This window comes from Elephantulus edwardii, unplaced genomic scaffold (assembly GCF_000299155.1).
Source record: "Elephantulus edwardii isolate Elephantulus edwardi_28Jun2011 unplaced genomic scaffold, EleEdw1.0 scaffold00103, whole genome shotgun sequence".
Taxonomy (NCBI): domain Eukaryota; kingdom Metazoa; phylum Chordata; class Mammalia; order Macroscelidea; family Macroscelididae; genus Elephantulus; species Elephantulus edwardii.
Genome location: NW_006399853.1, coordinates 6,808,425 through 6,834,225, shown reverse-complemented (window position 1 = coordinate 6,834,225; position 25,801 = coordinate 6,808,425). Strand labels below are relative to the sequence as shown.

The 25,801-nt window shown below is 37.3% G+C and overlaps 1 protein-coding gene across 1 annotated transcript in view; it reads right to left on the bottom strand.

Annotated features, from left to right (window-relative positions):
• The window catches only part of DCC (deleted in colorectal carcinoma), a 1,276,184-nt gene that overhangs the window by 123,117 nt on the left and 1,127,266 nt on the right, over window positions 1–25,801 (bottom strand). The window contains exons 17-20 of the mRNA XM_006891717.1: window positions 25,456–25,688; window positions 19,631–19,769; window positions 12,584–12,691; window positions 5,036–5,230 (exon numbers count right to left, since the gene is read on the bottom strand). Coding sequence (XP_006891779.1) covers window positions 5,036–5,230; window positions 12,584–12,691; window positions 19,631–19,769; window positions 25,456–25,688 — 675 coding nt within the window. The remainder of the gene's footprint in view (window positions 1–5,035; window positions 5,231–12,583; window positions 12,692–19,630; window positions 19,770–25,455; window positions 25,689–25,801) is intronic.

The window sequence follows — 25,801 nt, the reverse complement described above, 5'->3', positions numbered from 1 at the left end:
AAAAAAAAAAAAAGAATTACTTGTTTGAGATGGTACTACCAAATGTTTGTTACCAGTTGGTAGTATTTCTCTTTACCCTGTTGGAAAAAGGTTTTGATGTACACATGGATTAATCTTCAGAAAGTCCCATTCATCAATTTTATCCTCTTCAGATTGTGCATTTCTAGCTTAGCCAGTGAGGTTTATCTGAGGCGCGATTATTGCTAATTGAAAACAGATGGTGCATTTCTGGGTGTATTTGGCAGTCGCTTTTTACCTTGGACTAGTGCTTGTAAGTTTGATTCTGGTTTGTCTCTTATGAACTTTATGGTTTTGGGCTTTACTCCGAGGTGTCTGATCCACCTTGAGTTGATTTTTCTGTAGGGTGTAAGTAAGATGTGGATCCTGTTTGAGCTTTCTGCACGTGGAAGTCCAGTTTTGCCAGCACCATTTGTTGAAGAGGTTATCATTTCCTCATTTGATAGCTTTGATTTCCTTGACCATAGATAGTTGGGTCTATTTCTGGATTCTCAATTCTGTTTCATTGATCTATGTGCCTGTCACTGTACCATCTCAAACAAGAGTCTTGTAACAAAAATTCATAGAATACTCCTGGGTCTCCACAATAAAAAGATTGATAACCTAATTACAAAATGGGCAAAAGAGATGGAAAGAATTTTCACAGAGAAAAATATTTAAATAGCAAACAGACACATGAAGAAATGCCCCAAACCACTGGCAATAAGAGAGATGCAAATCAAAACCACAATGAGATACCATCTCACTCTAGTAACAGTGGCAAAGTTTAACAGGGCAACAAATAATAAATGTTGGAGAGGATGTGACAAGAAAGGAACTCTCATGCATTGTTGATGGGATTGTAAAATGGTACAACCATTCTGGAAGGCAGTTTGGCGCTTCCTCCAAAAGCTGAACACAGAAATACCATATGACCCAGCTCTTTCACTACTTGGAATATACCCTGAGAAAATGAGACCTGAGGCACAAATGGAGATTTGTACACCAATGTTCAGAGCAGCATTATTCACCATTGCAAGAACATGGAAAGAGCCCAAAAGTCCAACTACAAATGAATAGATTAAGAAATTATGGTACATTCACACAATGGAATACTATGCAGCATGCAGGAACAATGATTTTGTAAATTATTACCTAACTTGGGAGGGACTGGAGAGTATTATGCTGAGTTAACTGACTCAGACCCACAAGGATAAATATTGCATAAAAGCATTACGCTAGAATGAGTATAAGGATCCAAAGGGAGTGGGGGAGGGTGGAAAAAGAGGGATGAGGATGTGCAGGGGGCTGGGAGATTAGTCATGGAGTTGTATAATTTGATGGGTGGGAAGTGAGGGAAATTGGAAGAATCTGTTCTCAAAAACAATGTACTCAACTTTTGTAAATAAACTAGTATACAAAATATAAAGCAAACATAAACTCTCTAAAAAAAGAATTACTTTGGGAAATTTGTTAAAATATTTCAACATGGAATATGAGAAATAGGAATGTAGGAAAATTGGAAATTGTTAAGGAAGAAATGGAACACATAAATATTGACATACTAGACATTGGTGAAATGAAATGGATCGGCAAGGGACATTTTGAATCAGACAATCATATGATCTACTATGCTGGAGATGAAAAGGTGAGGAAAAATGGGGTCACATTCATAGTTTAAAAGACCATTTCTAGATCCATCTTGAAATGCAATATTGTGAGTGACAGGATAATATCCATACTTATATAAGAAAGACCTGTTAATACTATTATCATTCAAACTTATGCACCAGAGCCAAAGAGGAGGAAATAGATAGCTTCTACCAACTGTTGTAATCAGAAATTGATCAAACATGCAAGCAAGAGGCATTAGTAATGGCAGGTGACTGTAACGCAAAAATAGGGAACAGGAAAGGATTGGTAGTTGGAAAACATGGACTCGGTGAGGCTGGTGACAGAATGATAGAATTCTGTACAATCAATGATTTATTCGTTGCAAATACATTTTCTAAGAAACACAAATGGTGAATATACACATGGATCTCACCTAATAACCTATTCAGGAATAAGAGGGATTATATCTTGGGGAAAAAAAATCTTTGGAGAAGTTCAATATTAGCTCAAATTACACCAAGTGCTGATTGTGGAAAAGATAGATCATCAACTACCCATCTGCAAGCTAAAACTGAATCTAAAGGAAATAAAATAAAATCCACAAAACCCAAAGTCTGACCATGAGTCTATCCCTCCTGTATATAAAGATCATCTTAGGAACAGGTTTATGGCCTTAAATAATAATGAGCAAAGATCAGATGAACTGTGGAAAGATATCAAGAATATCATCCATGAAGAATGCAAACGGTCATTACACAGACCAAAATGAATGTGAGACTCTGAGTATTACACTAGAGCTCTGAGACGCCAAAACAAAGGGAAGAAATCAGAGTTGAACAAAAGATTTAAAGGGCAACACAAAAAACCAAAGCAAAGTATTATAACAAAATCAAAGCGTTATAATGGAATGTGCAAATAGCTGAACTTGGAAATCAAAAGGGATCAACTCACTACACATTTCTTAAGCTAAATTTAGGAAGTGAAGAACAAACTCAAGCCTCAATTTGCAATACATAAGGATGCTGTGGGCAGAATGTCAAATAAATGTTAAAATATATTGGTGGTGGTGGTGGTGTGCATCGTAGAGTCGGATTCATCCCATGGCTGACACTATGGCGGGTTTTCAGAGGCATTTAATCAAACCAGAGGATATTGTCCATCCTTCTCCTGCAGAGCAGCTGGTGGTCCCAGATGGTGTGCCCTCAGGATTACAGTACAGCTTCTTGCCACTAAGCCACCAGCTACATCCTTTTTAATTCACCAGGGATTATTAGAGTTTCCTATCTCTCTGGATCAAAGATAATACCAAACGGATATACCGTTAGCAGATAACGTTGCCATATTTGCAAAGACAGAACATGAAAGAATAAAGCTGGTGAACACTTGCCTGTGGCACAGTTTGTGATAAAACTCTTGCCTGTTAACCAGCAGACAATTGTAGCTTTCCTAGCTTCAACATAACATGTAAATTTTTCACTTTTTCAGGTTTAGTTACATTCTGGTGAACTATAAAGACTTTATGCCTTTAAACATTTCTGGATGCTAAAAATCTTCACTCAGAGAACAACTGCATTATTTTATATATTTATAATTGTTCATTGTGGCTGCAAATATCTTATGAGGAACAGTTTACTTACTTTAAAATATTTGTCATAGAAAATAACATGCAAGATATCTGCCTGAATAAAGCTGATTATTGAATCGGTAAACTATCAATATTTCCACATAATTTATAGTGCATACAGTGCATCAGGAACTTATTTTGAGATATCAAAATGACTTTTTTTAAAAGTCCAGTTGGCTATTATTATGATGTAAATTAGATTAGATGCTATTAATTATTCAAATCAACATATTAGAAAGACTCTTTTGAATTATGACATAGAACACATTTCTGAGTTATTCCTCAGTTTTACAGATTACTTCTCAGATGTACATGGGCCCTTACGATAAAAGTGTCAACTGAGAGACTGAATTCATGAAGTAAACAGCAGTTTGTTTATCAATCTGGACCTGTAAATTCTGTGATAACTCATCACTCCATTGCTTAATACGTTTGGATGACTCTGCGAGTCATCCTAAACCCTCCTTGGGATTTCTTAGTTGGCACATGCGGTGAGCAGGAAATTAATTTGGCATTTGTCTATAGATCAAGATGAAGCATTTGCAAAACATTAGCTACACTTCATGCTCCCACAGAGTGAATAACCACTTTCCTATCAGCTGTTCTTTTTGAGTGAAACTCAATTTAGACATGAAATCCCAAAAACCTGGGTGGTGGTGGCTGTTGTGTGCTGTTGAACTGGAACTGACCCACAGCTCATGCGCCAGCGGGTTTTCAGCCGGAGAAGGTTGAGCAACCAAGTCCGTGGTACGTTTAACTACCTTGGAAAATCTGCCGGAGGGTCAGCAATGGGTTGGTTCTGAATCTACAGTACACAACAATATATAGAAATAATAGAAATAGAAATAGAAAGAATAGAAATAGGAATAGAAACAAACAGAAACAGAAAGAAATAGAAATAGAAATATACACACGTGCATATATATGTATGTATATATACATATATAAATATATGTGTGTATGTGTGTATGTGTATATGTGTATATGTGTGTATGTGTATGCCTGCTTCCATGAGATTCAAACTCACACTTACAGCCATAAAGTTACACACACACACACACACACGCCCCCCCCCCAATGATGGAGCATTTAAATAAGTTTAAGCTGCTAAAGTACAGAGGCCCTTGAAACCGTATGTCCTCTAAAAAATTAAAAGTCTTTTCTGAACTAGTAAGGGCTGGTCTGAAGGTTATTTTGATGTAATCGCTTAGTATTTGTCTTGGTGAGCATGTAGTTATTCTTGAATTGAAAAGCTACTTTTGCCCTTTGTATACTTGTGAAATCATACTGCAAGAAGCTGCTTCTTTTTTTTTTTTTTCATTGCTGCTAACCAGGATTTTTACAATAAACACTTTAATGCTGTTTGAAATTTCGTCTTGCCATATCAAAATTTCCTTTAATAGAAAAGGACAATCATTCCTAAATGAGAACATTTGAAGTTGGCAACAGTATGCTATTCACAGAAATCAATTCATTTTAATTTTTATGACTTGATATAAAATGAATGAAGGGTTTCATTACAGTTTGGATATACAAAAATCAATACAAAATATCAAAAGGATTGCAAATGGAAAAAGTCAAGTTAAATATGGTGGCCTTGAGCAGATGGCAGAAAATGTGACATTACAATACATCTTCCTTTGACATACTGACTTTGAGGGAAAAAAAAAAAAGGAACATACTAAATTTACTTTGAATGTCCGCTGTGGCCAGCAGGATGACATAGGGCAGTTTCTAAGGTGGATGACTCCAAAGCAATTCCATAGGGAAAGCAGGGAAATAGGAAGAAAAGATTCAAACCTTTCAGTGTTCTGAAGAGAATGGGATCAGACAGCGGCCCGACGCCTTTAGCATTCCGAGCTTGAATTCGAAAGTAATACATGGTGTCAAGGTTGAGATCCATGATTTGATGGGTCAGCCGATCACCACTGATTATTTCCATAATCCAATCGTCAATTGGTATGTTCTTGTCCAAGGTGTAAAACAAGATGTAAGCTGCATAAATAGAGGAATGTGACTTTGTTTAGTGTATTTGCATGCTGTTGTTTAGCTTCTAAATACCCATGTTTCACAATTTAAAGTTGCAATGGCTCTTGTATGTATTCATAATCTGTAAACTACACTTTTCAATTTTGCATGTAGTGATTTCCCCCCCATAGCATATCATATGGATTAGATGGATAACATTTGACTGTGGGGATCTCAAAATGAAATTGCCCATTAGAAATAAAAAATATCCCCTACATTTAAAAAATATGGTCTTTCTGCTGCTAATAAATCCTGGTTAGTGGTTTGTGCTAATGGAAACGCCTGATGAAAAATACAAAACACAGGTAACAAGTCTTTATAATTTTCACTGTAGTCCAATAATGAAAAATAAGTAATATTTATTTTGGCTTCTGCTAACATATAAATATCCATTGAGAAGCACAAAATGCCATGCATATTTAAACTGTTATAAAAAGAAATGATCATATTTTATTGTTGTAATAACTCAGTGAGGTTGGCAGGCGCCGTGTTGGTCTCCTCTGTTCACAGATGATGGAGCAAGGTGACCTAGCTGATTGCCAAAAGAACTAGATGGTGTCTTCTGCAACCATAGTAAAAAATCCCATCTGATTTCTCCTGGTCCAATTCACATAGGTAGATACATATTTCTGAATATCTGTTGAGTCAGTGGGATAGAGTTTGGGGTTTGTTACATTATCTAGCAGCTGTAGTGGCACTGTGGTTAGGATACTCAGTGAAAGAGAGTTTGGGAGTTTGTTACATTATCTAGCAGCTGTCATGACATTGTGGTTAGGGTACTCAGTGGGAGAGAATTTGGGAGTTTGTTACATTACCTAGCAGCGGTAGTGACACTGTGGTTAGGCTATTTAGCTGTCACATCAAAGGTCAGTGATTTGAACCCACAAGATGCTTGATAATAAAAAGACAAAGCATCTGACTTCCTCTGGGCTAGGATGGGGCTTCCCTAGGAGGCTACCCAGAGCCTTCACCAGAGCGCCTTTTGCCTGCCTCCTACCCCTGCATTTAGGATCCTGGAACCTGTTCTAGCCTCCAGCTTAGAGTCCCCAAATGTTAGCCCTTCCTGCATTTCTGCTGGGAGCCTGGACGAGCTTTAGGCCTTGTCTAATGACATTTTGTGATGTCATCAAACCACACTGAGTTTTTCTTCTTAACACATCCTCTGAGTCTTTTCTCCCCCCCCCCCCCCCCCCTCCCCAGCCCACAGCATTTTTTGAGCTGTAAAAAGACTTCAGGTCATATTAGAGTTGGAAATACAGAACAGCCACTCTGGAGCTGCCTATATGACTACCTGGAGACTTTGGCCATGGAAAAGGCCTCCATATATTTATAAATATATTGTTGTGGTTGTTACAGGCATCAAGTTGTGTCCAGTTCATAGATGACCCTCCAGCAGTTTTTCGGTGGCAGTGAACTACGTGGGAGAAAATGGCTCAGCTTTCTGCCACATAGCAGCTAGCAGATTGGAACCATTTACCTTGGACTTGGCAGGGCAACTCCTTCCCATCAGGCTACCAGAGATCCTTTTATGCATCCATTTCTGTATATTACCTTCTATAATTCCATATATTCTGTCATAGTGGCTAAACTCCCTGTTTCTAATCAAAAGCTTAGCAGTTAAAAACCTACCAACCTTCCCCAAGACAAAGATGTGTCTGCCTGCTTCCATGAGATTCAAGCTCACACTTACAGCCATAAAGTTAATTCCAAAATAAAATAATTTTTTAAAAAAGTTAATTCCAACTCATAACCATTCTCCATCAGGTTTCTAAGGCTGTAAATCTTACCAAGAGGAGACTGTCTATCTTTCTCCCATGGAGCTACTTGGTGCATTTAAACTGACAGAGACATGTGACCTATGACCATCAAAAACTGTGCTACAGGGTCACTATGAGATGGAAGCAGAGGGATGTGGATGTGCAGGAGGAGGGGGGATTAATCATTGGGTTGTACAATTTGATGGCTGGGGGATTTGTTCAAATTTGTATATGAGTTTTGTAAATAAACTAGTTGGTGGGAAAGTAAAATTCTGAAGGAATTGTGCAATACTGTTGAATAAAAAGTTCTTTTCTGACAGATACATGCTCACTAATACATAAGTTGGCCCCAGTAAAACTCACTAATAGTCCTTGAGCCATACAATCTTCTTTCTTGTCCTCAAAGAACCACCTCTAATGAAGAGGAGTATCCGATAGCAGTACTATTCTTTCATTTTTATTACATGGACTTCTTACTTCTTGAATAGAATGAAACTATGCCTTTGGTTCAGGAGACATGCATTATATTACTTTTGTATTCTTCAAAGAACCTAATAAAATGGTCTTCACATAATAGGTATTGAAACTCACTCATTGCACCACATCTCCTCGCCTGCAAGCACCTAAGTTCTACATTCGTGTCATTTAATGAAATTGCTGAAGGTGTCATGGACTCTTGTAAATGGATAATGAAGTTGAAAATCTGAAGAATTGTGCTTCTCCTCCACGTTAGCTACGTTTATTGCTTATTTTCTCTGTTTTTCAAATGAGAATGAAATATTTGCCTTCATTGTACTTCTCGCTCCTTCTCAGGTAGAAATTAGTCAATTAGGCATTTAAAGTGACAATTCTGGCACTAAGGGACTAAAGTTGAAGGTGCAAGCATCAGTTTCTGACACCTTCAAATTGTATTTGAACAATTTCTCTGTACTTGTGGGGAAAGCTGCCTTTTATAAAAATTCTGAAAGGAGGATAGAAAATAGAAACAGACATAATTCAAGACTCTAAAAATAAACCTTTAAAAAGGCATATAGCTTTGTTTTGATGTATAAGTTTGATATATTTGAAAGAAATTACATCCAGTATTTCAGTATAGCCAGAGGTTTGAACAAATTTTTTGATCTTTCATGCTACCTTTCTGTGCCTTCACATTTATTTTTCTATGCTCAACTCTTTTTATATCTTTTCCTTTAGCCTTACTCTACTTTGATTTTGTTTCATCCTCACTACAACCTTTTAAAATGTAAGTTATTATAAGGTGTAGTAAAGACTGCTGTCAGGGACGTCTCCAGAGTACTGAAGAGCAACAGTGTTAGTCTGGAGACTAAGGTGTACCTGATCCAGGCCAGTCCTTGCAATTACTTGGTATGCATCAGAAAACTGGAGAATGATTAGTGATGATAGAAGAATTGATGCCTTTGAGCTGTGGTGCTGTAGAAAAGTATGGAATATATCATGGACTTCTAGGAGAACAAACAAGTTTGTCCTGAAGAGGGTGAAACTAGGGTGTTCTTTTGTAGTCAAGGATCTGAAACTTCATCTGACATACTTTGGGCATGTTGCAAGGAGGAACCAGTCCTTGGAGAGGGACATCATGCTTGGGAGGGTGGATGGATAGAGCAAGAGAGGAAAATCCTCGAGGATATGTATTGACTCAGTGACTAGGGTAATGGGGGTGGATGTGTCAGAGACAATAAGATTGGCTCAGGATAGAGCAGGGTTTAGGGCTGTAGTACATAGGGTCACTATGATTCGCAGGTGACTTAACAGCACATAACAAAAACAACAACAGTATGTAAAGTGTGGAGCTGCTAGCCAATAAGTTCAGCAGTTCTAATTCACCCCCTGCTATGTATGAGAAAGATGATCAATCTCATCAAGTTTTCCAGCCTGGGAAGCCCAACATAAGGTTGCTCCAAGTTGGAGCCAACTTGATGGTAGTAGATTTTTGTTTGTATGACTTTCTTGAATCATATTGATGCAAGTGTCACATTTATACTGGAATCAAATTTGTCAAAATATGTGTAAAATGTTGTGTCATTTATTTGCCATTCGGATTCTTCTTCTAGAAATAGGTAGCTTTAAGTCAAAAGTCAAAGTGTTGAGGATATGTTCAATCGCAAATGCCCAATCCTCTGTCCATTTCCATATTTTTGTTCACTCAGTATTGAGCTCTTTCACAAGTCAAGTACATGGCTCAGTATGGGGAGACCCAGGCACATGGCAAGATCCCTATACTAACAGTACACAAGGAGGATTTTGAATCTTGACAACTAATTTGAATATAGTTCTATGCTACTATTTATATGTATCTTCTCAGAAAAGAGGAGGAAGTCTTTCAACAAGAGGTGGACTGACACTGTGGCTCCAATAATGGACTCAGACACAGCAACAGGCACGTGGATGGTGCAAAATTGTGAGGTGTTTCCTTCTATTGTACATGGACTTACCATGAGCTGGAATAGATATGGTAATGCCTAACGACAAAGAGAATCTGAATATGAGCCCACTAGGAATCAGAAATTTTAATCAGTACTCGACTATAATGATTCTCTGAGAGAGGTTCTATGACTATCCTCATTTTATTGCTGAGAATGACTGACTGGCTCAGGTATCTCTTGAAGGATCATAGGCTCCTTTGCATCCCACTTCACTCCTGGACACGCACAAGGACCCAGAAAAACCCAAAAATCCAATGAGAGCCTGTAAACACACGCTTTCCTGGGAATGGATATGTTCTACCACTTGGGGCAGGAACACTCACGCACATTCTTCTTAACACTCTCAGGAGAAGCTGAGTTTAGCGAACCTTAACCCCTTGCTTAGTGGTCTGGTACTTTGAATACCTATCGTCATGTTTTCTGGAAACAATTTATATGAAATAAAAGAAAACACAGCATGTAAGTTCTGTACTGAGTTATGATCTTAATGGTTATCTTTTTCCACTGGTTCTTTACCAATAATGTTGGTAGATACTGATTTGATTATCAGGTGTTTATTGAATTGAATCAAACTATCTGAACATGATAATTAAATATTGTTTATAAAAAATAGATCCGGGTTTTAAGGGCCAAAAAAATGTAACTTTGCCATTGTGAGTGAACAGAATTTGGTAGTGAGAATAACTGGCTATACAACTCTTGCAAAGTACATGAACAAGGCATATCACATAGATGAGCTATATTTTTGACAGGGTGTTATTGCTCATTCTTTAAGTGGTAGAGTAGTTGTCTATTTGCTGTACTGAAAAAGTTGGAGTTGCTGTGATGCTGAACACTGTACCATAGTTGTGTCAAATACCATAATGGTCAACAATCAGGGACAGTGTTGGGAGGAGCTTCCAGAATGATTCTGGTTTAGAAGCAGGAGTGGCATCCACTTCCTAAACCAGATGCCTCTGGAAACTCTATCAGAATAAAGAAATGATGTTAATTATAGAGCAAAGTTCAGGGCTTTTTTCCCATAGGGTCATTATGAGTCATATTCGACCTGAGGACACTTAACCACTGCTAAGACTTAGAGACGAGTGTTGTGATATTTTGGAAGAAAATTCTTCTACTTTGTGCATCACTCTTGGCCAGTTTGCTCTACTGAGGTAATCTGGATTTGTTGTGGTGCTGACCTTGTGCCATTGGGGTGTCAGATGCCATAACGGTTTCCCAGTGTGGACAGTGTTTGGTGGAGCTCCCAGCTGTAAAACAGTTTGGAAGCAGGAGCAGCACCCACTTCCTAAACCACATGCCTATGGAAACTATGAACTTGGAGAAATGATAGTTATACAAACGCATTAGATCTTTTGTTCATGGAGTCACTATGAGCCATGCTCAACTCAATAGCAATCGACAACATCCTTGCTCATTTTAATTTATATTTCTTAATATAGATCCTCTGGGAGACACATCTCTGTGTTGAGAACAATCTCTGTGCTCTCTACAGCCCTGGAAACCCACACAGGGGTTTGCTATGGGCCAGTTCTCCTTCAACAACAGTCAGTCTCGAGTTTTAATATAGGCCACATTTACCCATTTTTTTCTTTGAAAATCAAAGTTTTTCTTTTCATAATGAAAAAACTCCTCTGTTGGTTATTGTGACCATCTTAAGAGATTTATTCAAATAAACATTGGCAAAATATGTAGTAGTTGATTTACTTTATCCTTTACCAAACAACAACAACAAAACCAACAACAACAAAACCACCCCACACCATTTTTTCTGTCAGAATCTATTTTTACTTAGACACCTTGTATTGTTTGCATCTTAAACTTGTTGTCTGCTGATTGATTTACCGTATGCATAGCCATAACCGAATCTAACATAATAAAATAGACAGCACATAAACAAATCGCATTCTGCCAACATACTGAAACAGAACCAATGAAAATAGACCATAATCCTGAGAAAAAAGAAACGGAAAGGAAATTGGAATGAGCCAACGCCCACTCAAATGTGCTAGTGCAATGAGAAGTGAGTGCAGGAGATACAGAGAGACTCTAGGCCCCTCTTCTTTTTCCCCCACATTTGTCAGATGAAGTTAAAAAACAAAAGTGTGTTCTTTATTGTGTTCAGAGCAATTTCCCAGAGGAAACATACCCACAGCTGAGGTTTAAATCACATTTGGAATTTTTACATTCATTTTGTAAAATTCCAAAAGTAACTCGCATAAAGCATGCATGCCTCCTGAACTTCACTCCCCACGCTTATCTCTGTATCACAAAAAGACAGAACCACTCGCTAATTTATGACAGTGCTATTCACTTCTTGTATGCAAAAAAGAAAAAGAAATAAGACTGAGTCTTCTATGTGCCTAACCCAATGGTTCAAGTTAATTAGACTATAATGTGCACACTCTGAGTTATACAATATTTTTCATAATAATTATATGCTATGGAGACATCTATTAAAAGCCTAAAGTGATCATTTAAATGCAAAATCCTTGATAGAACTCCATTATATTTTTCATACTAAATTAACATTACAGGCTTCTAAAGGATGCTTTAATTAGGCATGGATGTTATCAGCAATATTTGGCAAAATAAAATCTGTCACTGTGAAATATTCATTAAGTTCAATTTCTGTCAGTCAATATTAAGTGTTTTCTGAACCTTATGATTTCAGGGAGAAACTAAAAGCTAAATGGGGAAACAAGATATCTCCAGAAAAACATTCGTAAGTGTCATTAAAAAAAAAAATTCATGGCCATCTTTTGTATCTCATTGCTACCAAACTATTGACATCTCTTTTTATCTTTTTTTTTTTTTTTTCAGAGTCACTGCATTGGAAGATTGTCCTAAATCTCTAAAGACTAGGGGAAAATAAAAGGCCCATGCTAATTTAAGTGCCTATCCTACATGAAGGAGATATGTCTGGGTATGAATTTGGATGCACCATCATGGTCATGATCCCAGGGCCAGCCAGGTGGGACGGGTGGGAGGAATCTGAGAGCACTGGAGAATCACTGCGGGTGGGGAGACAGCAAAGGGATATACACACCCGGACAGCATTCGAGTTGCACAGTCGCAGGCTTCGGCAGCACAAAGCTGGGATACTCAGCCGAGATGCTTACCCGTAATTTTTCCATTGGCTTCCAGGGGAGGCTGCCAGCTCACGATGACAGCCCTGGGCTTTCCTTCTCGAGTAATGACTGTCAAATCCTTGGGGGCAGAGGTCGGGGCTGCAAGACGAGACAGAGACAAGGCCTTGTCATTGAAAGAAAACAGACATTTGTGGGGCTTTTAATCATAGTGTTGGCACTCTGAGTCTATCAGGAAACACTTGGAGCATGTTGATTTTGCCATTTGTAATTTTTTTCAAGGGTCTGGATTAAATACTCAAAGCAATACGAATAGATTTAAGTGACTTCTGAAGGTAAGAATGGAGAGACAATATAGGTAGAATGTATTTTCCAGGATCTACTGCTCTGAAAAATATGAGTTCATTATAAACACAAAGAAATGTATCTATACTTAGTGAGATTAAAGGCCATGTATCTCCAAGATAAAAAAATAGTTATAACTGTAAAATTTTTAAATTAAAATTTAGCCTAATTGTGTGGTGCCTTAAAAACGTTTGAGTTGAAATCTTTTATTTGTGTATTTCTTAGAGTAGTCTATGAAGGTCTTAGTATCATGATAGAATGTAATGCCATCCTTTTTTTAAAATGCAATTTATTTTTATAATTTATTTTTTAAAATGCTGTCCTTCTTAAAGCTGCTTTTTCACGTTTTGTTCAGTGAAACTTTAAATATACATTAAAAGCGTTAGCAGACTGAACAAGGTCAGTGTCTTCCAGGCTGGTTTGCCATCTCTATGCTTCAAAATCATTAGTCAGTTTGTCAAGAACACGGCTTAAATGTTGCTATGACATTGGAAACTATGCCGTGGCCATCTCCAATATCAGCAGGATCATTCATGGAGGAAAGAATTCAACAGTTTCTAGAATCAGACTAGCAAGGAGAAAGGCTTAATGATTTCTCATGAAAATTGGTCAATGCAAATCCTGTGGAACTCAACAGAATATGGTCCTACATAGCGCTGGAAGATGAACCCCTAGGGAGAAAGGAACTATACAATGGTCAAGACAATAGATTTAAATATCAGAAATCATGAGCGTGATGCAGGATTGGGAGATGTTTTGTTACATTGTATATGAAGTGGTCATGGTCAACACTAATTCAATGACAGAAGCAATATGACTTGGCATGCCCTTAGTTTTCCTTCTGTGTAGATTACAGCACTCCAAGTTAGTTATTGATAATCTCATTTTGTTACTCTTAGTTTCGCATAGGCAGCTGTAGAGCACAGAAGGCCCACACGGTTGACTTCGAGAAGAATATTCCCCTCTCATGTACGAAGGCTTGTGTATCACAAAGTAAATAGAATTTATTTGCATTTCTTAAGGCATTCTCACTCTTTCCATTCTTTTTGGCTCTTCTTTTTGTCCACTATGAAGGACCTGAGTATTTTCAACACTCTAGTTCCAGTTTCTTTTCTCAACAGAGTTCTTTATATGGGGTCAAATGAAGGAAGAACTAACAAATTATTCCTATTTAAAATATTTTGTTTTCAAAGTCTTGATCCTCAAAGCCATTCTATTTCTTGGTTAATAAAAATGTATATGAATGTAATATCTTCACAAGGCAAAGAGAAGAACAACACTGAAAAAGAGAAGAATATAAAAAGGGGGGGAAGAGAAAAGGATAAAAGAAGCAAAGTAACAATCATAGATTAACCACAATTAATCCTTACATATAATAAAGTGGATGAAGACTCTTAGGTCATGGACTTTTTTTGCAAGATAATTAGATTTGATAAACCAAGATACTAGACCTTTAAGAGAAGTTATTCTCATAAGGACTTAATTTAAGAGGGTTTGTAGATCAGAGAGAAAATATAGTCATAAATTTACTTAGATGATGCAAAAAAATAACTAAAAAAATTGAGATTATGGAAGTAATGTAAAGAGCTGTTCTTTTTTATCTAATTAGAACAGTCTGTTTTCTCTTAGCTGTGTTGAATTAGATTTTTTTTAAAGAAAATAGTCAAATGAAGATGATTACATTGCTTCACTGTATCTGTTGTGATGAGAGATAAAGCAGCCCTTCTTCAATGTGGTTGTTAGGTGACTTTGGGTTAGTTCTGATTCATAGAAACTTCATGTTCAACAGAACAGAAGGCTGCTTCCGGTGTCACGTCACAATATTACTACGTTTGAGCCCTTTGTTGTAGTCACTCTGAAAATTCGTTCTTTCCTATCTTTGGTTTGCTCTCTGCTTGACGAAGCATGATGTCCATATCTACGAACAGGTGTCTCCTCATCACACACTGAGGTATATAGTGTCAGCTTACCCAAGAAGCAAGTTAAACACAGGAACACTTGTCCTTATTTGCTAAGGTGTAGTGAATAATTTCACCGTTTTCATCACATTTGAGATTCTGTTTCTAAGCATTCGTCTCTATCCCAACCCCACTGCACTGTTCTATACAATTAAAGCCTCTTTTCGAATTTACAATCACTGACATGGCCATAGAGTTCATCAAGCAAGGAAAGCATGTGAGGTGAAGACTTGCCATGCTTCCTTCCAAGGAACATTCTGGTTGAGCTTCTTTAAAGATACGGGGGTTTGTTTGTTTGTTTGTTTGTTTTTTTCTTGGTCTTCTGGCAGCTCATCTTATATTTAATATTCCTCGTCAAAACCAAAATTCAAAGACATGAACTCTTCTCTGGTCCTACTTAGTCTCTGGCCAACTTTCACCTATATCTGAGACAAATGAAAATATCATGCTTGGTTCAGATGCATATTAGTCCTCAAGTGACATCTTTATTTTTTAAAAATATTATTTTTATTTACTTATATAATTAGCTTCATTACATTATATTTTGTACACGTATATTGTAGGTTTTTCCTCCCCTTTCAAACATCTTACTAATAAGTACCTTCATGAAAGCACGCAAGTCAGCTACTTCACGCCTCATGCCCTAATATCACACTTTTAGAGAGCCAATTTCTGATCATCCCTAACAAATCTGTATTCTGAGAGAACAAGTGTGTCCTTTTTGCTGAAGAATCCTCTGTTTAAATCTTAATTTTTTAAGATTTTTAAGGATTTTTCCAACAGACTTCCATCACTTTATTTATTTTTTATACTCCTTCTCCCATAGACATTGGTTGTGAATATAAGCAATAAAATGAAATGCTCAAAAACTTAACTCATTTCTGAGTTTTTCATTAAAAAGAAAAGGAAATAATCTAGCAATCAATCTATGGAAGAGGCTTTGCATTTCCCTTCTTTAGTCATGTGAATATTAGTGAATAGAGAAGTTTTTATTGAATCTAATGTCTTGAACGTTGAAGAGACTCTAATGGCATAGTCTAAAGCAAGTTCCATTACTAATTTAAAAATTTATTATCTCCATCCCAGGAAGTTCATATTAGCTGGAATTCTGTGATTAAACTTTTCAGGTCCCTTGAGGAATGCTTTTCTTTCTTTCTTCCCTTGCTGCATCCCTTGTTGTGTACCATTGAGTTGAATCAACTGACACAGGAGGAGATTGCCCAACCTTCTCCAGTGGAGCATCTGGTGAATTCGAACCGGGGGCTTTCAGGATTGCAGCACAGCCTCTTGCCAGTAGGCCACCAGAACTTCCTTAGGAATTCTTCTTCACTGCATTCTCTTGAAGATACAGCTGGCATCCTATTTCCTTTCATGCTGAGTGCTGATCTCAACGCCTCAAAATTATAATTGAGCACTACTAAAAAATCTATAATTAGTATCTTAGTCCAATGGACAAAGCACTGCTTTCTACCTTCCCTGACTTGAAAAGAATCTCTCCTACACTTGAATTTTTTCATTAAGTGCATGAATATAAGGTGATATTCACGGTCTGGGAGATTTCCAGCTGTAGAGACATCTGTTTGCTTGGACTGCCCATCTCAACCCTTCTTTCTTTTAGAGAGAGACTCAACTAACTTATTCTCTGGGAATAAGCTCTACTCCACTTCATGTGGACTTGATAGGAACAACTGAGGATTTTATGGTGTTTGTTCCGCCCTATTTTAAGATGTACATCATTCCTCTGACTCAAGAAATGTCAGTCAGATTCCTTCTCATGGAAAAGTGAATACCAGGAAAGAAAATACACTGAGTCAAACTATTCCAACAGCACCACCCCAAAGGGGTATTTCTATCATTCCTGATCTTTAGATCCTGGAAATAATGTTGATTCTTTACTCTTCCCCAAGGCCAATAATTTGAATTTTTTTATTCTGTTAGCAGACTTTCAGTTATTCTTATGTGACTTACATTTGCAACAGTGAGTGAAATGACAAATTTATCACATGGAATGGAATGGAATGTTCTCTTTCAAGACTTTGCAAGCCATTGTTATTTTTCTTATGAGCAATCCCAGCACAAGAGTAAAGCGATGCATCTCTACACAGTCTTTACATTATTGCAGAATTAGAAGGCAAAGCGGATGTGTTATTTCATTCGCATTATTTCCCTCTCACGGTTACAAAATCTGCAGACACTTGTGAATTACTTCTTGCTTTTCATCATCACCCAGGGATCTCATCCACATGCTATTTACACCTTTGTCTGGATCATTATCCGGTTTGACAATCACTCTGTCTACTAACTGCAATTCAAGTTAATGTTTTTTTTGTCAGCAATGGGTCTCACCAATGGTGTCCCTACAAGGCTAGGCAGCTGATGAGAAATCAATAGGGCGCATTTATCAAGTCAGGTATTAGTGTGTGCACTTTATGCTTATGAAAGAGAAAAAAAAAAAAGGAATGAATTTGCTTCTGTTAAGAGAAAATGATTATTCCTCTTCCATTCAGGGCGGTTAACATTTCTTACATTTAACTCATTTCCTCTCCTCTTAAATAATAAAGAAGAGAAAGCTCTTTATTCTTCCTTAAGAAGGCAGCTCACTCAGCTGTTGTTATTCTTGCTAAGAGATTGTGAACATTGGCTTCTAAGACAGGGTCCTGCGAAAGAGTTAATCTATGGAAAGCAGGCAGAACAGAAAATGAGGAGGTGGAAACTAAATCAGGGCAACCAGAAAAGTGACTATAGAAGGAAGCATCCCGAAAAGTGTAAAAATATTCACAATGAACTCCAACTATTGATGCAGTGACCTGAAATAAAGATTATAACTGCATTGTCATGGGATGCCTTCTACGAATAAGGACACTGAACTTAACCAGAGGAGGAGAGCTTTACTGGTGTATATATGTTTTGTGTTTCTTTCCATTAATTTGTAAATGTGTGCTTTCATTTACTACAAGTTTGATAAAACCAATTTAGAAACATGTTCAACTCTACATTCTCCAGATGTTTCATTTCTGTGACTATAAATGCCAAGTGCTCCAAATCCCTGCTAAGGTTATAAACTCTACATTTATGATCCATGGTAAATGTTATTGGTAAAATTTACAGTGAAGTTTTATCACCCTCGATTTGAACCATTTCTAACTGCAAAAAGGTCTTCTATTGTAATGGCTCATTTCCACGGAGTGAAGATGCTCACCCGGGGCCTGGTTTCCACATCTAGCTGAGGTTATAAAGGGCAAGTGCCAGTTAGAAGACAGTTTTAGAGTATTTTATTTTGTGTTTAATTTCTTTCAAACTTCCAAGTAGCTACCTGTACTAGTCTTCAAAGACAGCTCTTTTAGACAATATCTTAATGTATTCATGATGCCATAACAACGCCACCACCAACAAAATACTACAAGAAATAGAAATTTATTTCCTTACTGTCCTGGTGGCTAAAAGTTCAAATCAAGGTCTCTGTTGTGGTAATTCTAGGACTTTCCTACTTTGAGGTGTCTCCCAGCAATCCTCAGCATTCCTGATTTTGTGGGACCATCTATCTCCTTTGTTTCCCTCTAACCCCATGTGTACCTTTGTGTTTTCTCTATCATTTTTATAATTCAGAAATAATTATATTTAGGATCCATTCTTTTCTTGTATTATATTATTAATGTCACAAAAGCAAATCCTATTTCTTGTATTATATTATTAATGTCACAAAAGCAAATCCTATTTCCAAACAAGATTATACCTGCATGGAAAAGGATACATTTTTAATAACAAAACATAAATCATAGCAGAGTTCAATAGATTGTTGTCTTTGCTTAAATGTTAAAAAAAAAAGATAAGTGACAGTCATTTGCCAAAATTAGCACCTACTTATTAATGGTGTAACCAGTTTATTTAATATCTGAGGTTTATTTTCTTTTTTCTTAGAGCGAGATGAACAGTAACTTATATAAAGTACTATGAACTATACTTTGGCAGCAGGAGTGGTATCCACTTCCTAAATAACATGCCTCTGGAAACTCTATGAACTTTTACAAATGTAGATAGTTGTAGAGGGGCTTCAGGCCTTTTGTTCATAGGGTCACTATGAGTTGTGCTCAACTCGAAGGCAATCAACACCAACATCAACTATAAAGTAAAAAAAAATAAATTGATATAATAAGGTGTAATTAAGGATTCCCGGTGGTATAATGGTCATGTTGAGCTGCTGTTGACAGTTTCCACTCACCAGCTACTCTGTGGGAAACATTTATGACAGTCCACTTACAGAAATGTTACAGCATTTGGGAACGGTTCTGCTCTGTCCTAGAAGGTCACTGCGGGTTTAAACTGACTTAGAAACAATGAATTTGGTTTTGGTGAAGTGTGGAGTTGTAAGGAATGCTGACTATTCCATGGACTGCCAAGAGAACAAACAAATTCTTCTTGGAAGAAATACAGCCAGGATGTTCTTTCGAAGCAAGGACGGTGAGACTTCATCTCACACACTTTAGGGTGTTATCGGGAAGGGCTGGTCCCTGGACATGCACATCTGGCTTGAAAGGTGGAGGTCAGAGAAGGAAAGTATCTTCAGTGAACAGATTGGCTTATTAACTGTAAGCATGAACTCAATCTCAAAGGAAATGCTGACGACGAAGCCCGATCAGACAGGTTTGATCTGCTGTAAGTAGGATCGCCATGAGTCCGTGTTAACTAACAGGAAAGAGTGACTGAGGAATTTTAGTGGGCATTCCTAGGAAATATCATTTCCCAAGCGGTATTTTCAATCTAGCACACCCTCACGTACCTGCTTCGTACGTCGTGGCATGCGCAGTCATGCTCCACGTGCTTGACCTTCTGTTTTTTGTTACCATGACCGAGAACTCGTACATTGTGTTTGGTTTGAGGCCTGTTGCTGTATAACTCAGAGATGTTGTATCTTCTGACTATACCAGTGGGAAAAAAAGCAAAAAGAGAAAATAACTGAAATCTATCAATTTGGTAACGCAAGGCATGTAAAAACACGACCAAACAATTATCTACTAGACAGTTTTACTCTGTTGAAACAACTCCACAACAGTCTATTTCCAAAGACTAGAAAAGCTAGATTATATCACAAATGTTGCTTCTTGCCTTCCTTTATGTCCACATGTCTTATCGGTTGTACAAACCAAACATATCAATAGAATCAGGTGTATATTATGCCAAAGGAGTGCAGCTAGGTGACCTTTTTTACACCAAATAAGACAATAAGCACAATGCTGGTACATTTTCTGCTTCCTTTTGTGTACTCCATTTGTGGTGTGGTCTATACTGCCTTGATTTGTAAGAAACTAAATGACTATTCACTTGTTTTAATGTTTATATATTTATTATATGGATAGATCCTTCTAGATTATCATGAGTTGTTTAGTTGGGAGCTAATTTATTAGAGTTGGATTTTTATCTCTAAGAAATGCATTCAAGTCAAACTTGTATGCGTGGTCTCTGGAGCAAGTAATTAGGTAAAAATATGTCCAATTTGATAGATACTACATAATTACATTGATGTCCACAGTAATGTAAGTATTGGTACATCTTCTGAATCTATTCTTTGTCTTTCAAACATTAAGTTAAAAGAAATTTTAGTAGCAAATAAGTTATGTATGTTTATTCAAAAGATCAAAGTGGCTCTAATCTAAAAAAAGAAAATCCACACAGGTTTTCCACATTAATGATAGTTTCTACATGATTACGTTACTTTGAACTAACTTCTGCCTTTTAAAAAATAAATTAACCCTAAGTTAATTGATTTAGATCACGATCTTTCCCAAGATTTACTATTACTTTTACATTTTAATTTCTTACATGTGTTATAGACCTATTTGAAGATCAAGGAAACTTTTACCCCCATTTATGTCATGTCCCTTTCTTTCTCCCTATTCCAGCATGTTACACTCTTTCTATTCTACTATGAATCCTTCTTAGGTTACAGCTATGAAAATCTTACATTTCATTTCAACCTTAAATACATATTTCAGTGCACTATCAATGTTAAGATGATGAGCCCGTTTATCCTATTAACGTGATTACCTCATAAACGTCTATCAGTTGTTTTTCTTAAAACATAACTTTACAAAATGTGCATCCTACATGAATACAAGGACATTTGTCCCATCAGGAGGATGGAATTCCATGAAATGGAACACGAAGGGGCTGGATAGGCAGTTCTTGAAATACTGGTATATATTTCACAATTTTGCCTTCCTCCACTGTCTTGAGTGGCCCAGTGGCAAGAAATTGTGCTGCTATCCTGCAGGAGTGCAGTTCAAGGCCACCAGCCGCACTGTGGGAGAATGATGGAGAGTCTCCTCCCGTGCGATTAACTGTCTCTGAAAACCCTTCTAAACGTCAGCTATGGGTCAGTTCCGACCCTACAGTACACAATAATAGCAACAACAAACCTTTGCAAGGCAAATAGTTGGGAAAACAAGTCAATGGGAAAGAGTCCAGTCAAAGAATATGAATGTTCTCAATAAAACCAATCACTGTGAGCACATACACCATTGTCAAATGGAAGATCAATAAGCAATATCATCCTTGTTTGTATTCTGGAATGATAGATACACTCATAGTCTATAAAGGCAATGACTTTATTAAACGGTAACTGGTAAGTTCTAATATCTCATAAATCAAGTCTAGAGGTATTTTAGATAATGCTGACTGGTCCTTTGTGTGAGCAGTGACTACGCAGGTACTTTTAGCTTCAACTTTTTAAAATCAGGGATTACTATACTACTGACCCAGTACATTATCAAATAAGTCAAGAGAAGCATAGTGGTTGGCCTAGAGTGAGCACTGAATAAGTTTTAACAGTAGTATTTAATATAGAATTCCACACTATGTATAGTTGCATTGGAAAGTCTGCTGTGAGGGATCTCTCCAGAATACTGAAGAGCAACAATGTCAGTCTGGAGATTAAGATGCACCTGATAAAGGCCACAGTCTTTGCACCTACTTGCTATGCATCAGAAAGCTGGACAATGACTAGGGACTACAGAAGGAGAATCGATGCCTTTGAGCTGTGGTACTGGAAAAGAGTATTGAACATACCATGGACTGCTAAGAGAACAAATAAGTTCGTCCTGGAGAGGGTGATATCAGGATGCTCCCCAGAGGCTAGGATTCAGAAGCTCTGTGTGATATAATCTGGGCATTTTGCAAGGAGGATCTGTCCTTGGAGAGGGACTTCATGCTTGGAAAGATGGAGGGACAGCACAAGAGAGGAAGACCCTCAAAGAGATTACCGACTCAGTGACTGGAGTAATGGGGGTAGGTGTGTCAGAGACAATTAGGTTGGCACAAGATAGAGAAGGGTTTAGGGCTGTTGTACACAGGGTTCCTATGAGTTGCAAATGACTTAATGGCACACAACAGTAACAACAACAATGTATAATTTCAGGCAAGGGTTCAATTTCTTACAGTGTTGGAGGCATTTTGATGGCTGAGTTGAAATCTTACACAATTTTGAGTTGACTGTGTTAATATTAATATTATCACTGGCCAACAATGACATAAAATGTAATTTTCATGGTAAAAAAGTATAAGATGATTAAACACTTTAGGTAAAATATGCTCTAGAAAATTATCCTTTTTGTTCTGGAAAGTCAATTCAGAGTTTTGAAAATAAAAATCTGAATGTCTGGATGATGGATCGAGATGGGACTGGGTGAAATAGAAGGGTACTCATGTGGGAAGAGCCCTGAAGAGAAATTATTGAGTAAAACTGCAAGTGATATATAACATTTCAAGAAATAGTGCCCCTTCCCCTCTGTGCTTATCTGATAGCATCCCACCTACCTGATTATGCAGAATGTAGTAATTGTACAAATGAGGTCATCTAAGTTTTATCTAGTTGAATGAGGAATTTTTGCCAAGTCATGCGCCCAACTTATGTTTTTGTAAAGATATAATTACATACTCATATTTATTCTTTTATGATGGGTGTTAATATTTTCATCATGAAGGAGAAATATGAGGTTGAACAAATTGTGTTACATGACATAATATAATAAAATTAGTGATCGTCAACCCTTTGACATTATGTGTACTTTTCTACTGGTGTCTTGTGTATGCCCTTCCTACCTTACCTCATTAGGCTGTAGTAGTACACATATGGTGGTGGTTAAAAAAAATGAAAGACAAAATTTAAAATCAATGTTTATTACCATTTTATTGAAATGTTATTGTAAGAAGAAATGCTGTGTATTTCTTTCTAGTGAATCATATCCGGTCTATATTTATCCTTGCTATCCATCCATCCTACGCAGAGCTCTAGTGGTTTAGTCTGTAGGAAGTTGCACTGCTAACCACTACTTTCTAGTAGTTCAAATCCACTGGCAGCTTGAGGAAGAAAGTTGGGCAATCTCTTTCTGCACTATTTAGAACCTTGGAAATCCATTGAAGGGTAAACTATGAGTTTGTTTAGACTTAGCAGCAATGACTGTCCATTTTATTGATTCTCTGACGTCTGCTTCCCAGCGTTTGCTTGACAGAGTGTGCATTTGTGAAAAGAAAGACAGAATGTCACTAACTGCAAGCCAAAGAGAAGGAAATGTAATGAAGAAAGGAAGAGATTATAATATTTCTTTTCTTTTTCCTATTCCCTCACTATGAGAGAAACCAACCACTTTACATAGGGCAGTGTTTGCGTTGAATCTTACTTTAGAGGCATTTTCTGTGAGACTCAATAAATCTGTGTCTGATGCCCTAACTATTCAACTAAAATAATTTACCTCAAGGAATTTTGGGACTCAGTCGATTCTGCAGAGAATAATCATTGTCCTTCAGAACATTTCACATTTTGGCAAAGTAGTATGGTCATTCTGTGAAATGAATGTACCTCCAAAGTACAGTAACTATGAACATAAAAATTTCAAAGTGGAGAAATAATCTTTTGAAAGTAAGAAAGAGAAAGAAAGAGAAATGTTTTGTGTTTTTCAGGGTGGGTTTTTTTTTAAATGTTCTCATATGTTTCATTGGTTTACTTATCTGATAATGTTATCTTTATTTATGGTTTTGTTGAGTCTTAAATCTAGTGCAGGAAGGAGATGGATAGGGTACTTACAGTGTATCTTATATCAGCAATACTATTTGGAATGGCCTGGAGAGGTTTTCCAAATATCCAACCTAGCTCCACAGTAGCACCAAGGAAAACCGCATTTGAAATGGTTTCAACTAAAAATTGATTTATGATGAATTGCGAACTTTGTGCAATTTCAAAATTGAAAGATATCAGAAGCAGACCCAGCATGGCTACAGGAAGAAGGAGGCAGGCTTAGAGCATCTCTGTGCTATTTTGCTACATTGTCTGGTCTTGGGTGGGAGATTCCCAAGGGATATTTCCTTTCTTCATATCACCATTGGTTTGCGATTGTCCTGAGCAAGCTGGTGGTTCATTGGAAAGAATATTAGCTTAAAGCTTAAGAATCTGGAGACTCAATTTTCTCTGAAATTTCTCAAGGACAGTACCAAAGTTAAAAGGCACAAAACAGTACCAAGACGGTGAAGTAACTGGGGGACCATGTTTCATTTCCTGCTTGTTGAGTGATGCTTATGCTCTTATTTTGAAAGGTACCTGCATCCTAACCATCATGTTACAAATATTTGGGTATCCTATCTCACTTGTATTACTTGTGAATTTTTTTCCAAGTATGTTTATAGAGCTTAGTATATCACTTACTCTAAAATTATGTAATATATTAAGTAACCACACTAAATGATGTTTTCTTTGAAAAGTTAAATTTTGTCTATGATCTAGCATAGTTCTAGCCACATTGGAGGAGCTTGATATTTACTTTTTGAACTTTTAGTTTCTGAGTACAATATATATATTATCTGTATTATTAGCATTGTGACAAATTCAGGGGGTCCCACAAGTGTGCCAGTATATTAACCACCTGTTAGAGTTGATAAGGCTGGAGAAGAGTCCCTCAAATATGTACTCCTAAGAAATTAGTAAGGGAGCTCTGGTGGCCTAGTGGTAAGAAGTTGTGCTGGCATCCAAAAGGTACACAGTTTGAATCCACTAGTAACCAATGGAAGAAAAATGGGGACTCTCTTCCTGTGTGATTTACTCCTCCTGAAAACCTGCTAGAAGACCACCTATGGGTTGCTTCTGACTTGATGGCACACAACAACGACAACAACAACAAAGCACTATCAATGGACACATTCTCTTTGGAACATGGGTCTCTGGGATGTTAATATCTTTGGCATCGATCTATAAAAATAAAAAAGGGAAAAAGAAATCCAAAACAACCTATTCAAATATTTAACTTAGAAGCCTGCTATTTTCAGGGGGAAATGGCATGCTTTGCTACAGAATCAAATCACTTCTACAAACCCAGCATCTAGTGGAATTCATAGACCATTTTGCAGCTCTTGATGTTTTCCTTCCTTGCCTTTGAATTACTTCCTAAGACAATTATTCCACTGCTAATTTTAGATATTGAGTTATTAACATTGTTTTGGTTTTGCATTTAGTGTCAATGCAGCAAAATGACTCATGACAGTCCAGGGACACCTTAAACACAACAGATTAAGCAAATGACAGTCCCTTTTTAAATTGTATGCTATCAATATGAACTTCACCTTGTATTTCGCACTTGCAGAGAAGCTGGTCCTCCACCGGACAGTGTAGAGGCGCACCTCCGATGTCTTTTGGTTCTTAGGGACAGAGTTGTCGGCCCAGCTGACCCTGACGGCATCATGGGTAAGAGCCACAGCCTGTACACCTACTGGTGGGAGCATGGGGGTGGAGATATCTGGGACCGAGGTGGGGAAATCATCAAGCAAAGGATAATAATCAACTGGGTCAGTGGGATCTGGGTTCAAAACCCACCAAATGAAACAAACAAATAAATACGCAAAGAAAAGTTAAAAAATAAATATCAGTGGTAACACATCACAATGAGTTAAATGCATGGCAATAATGATG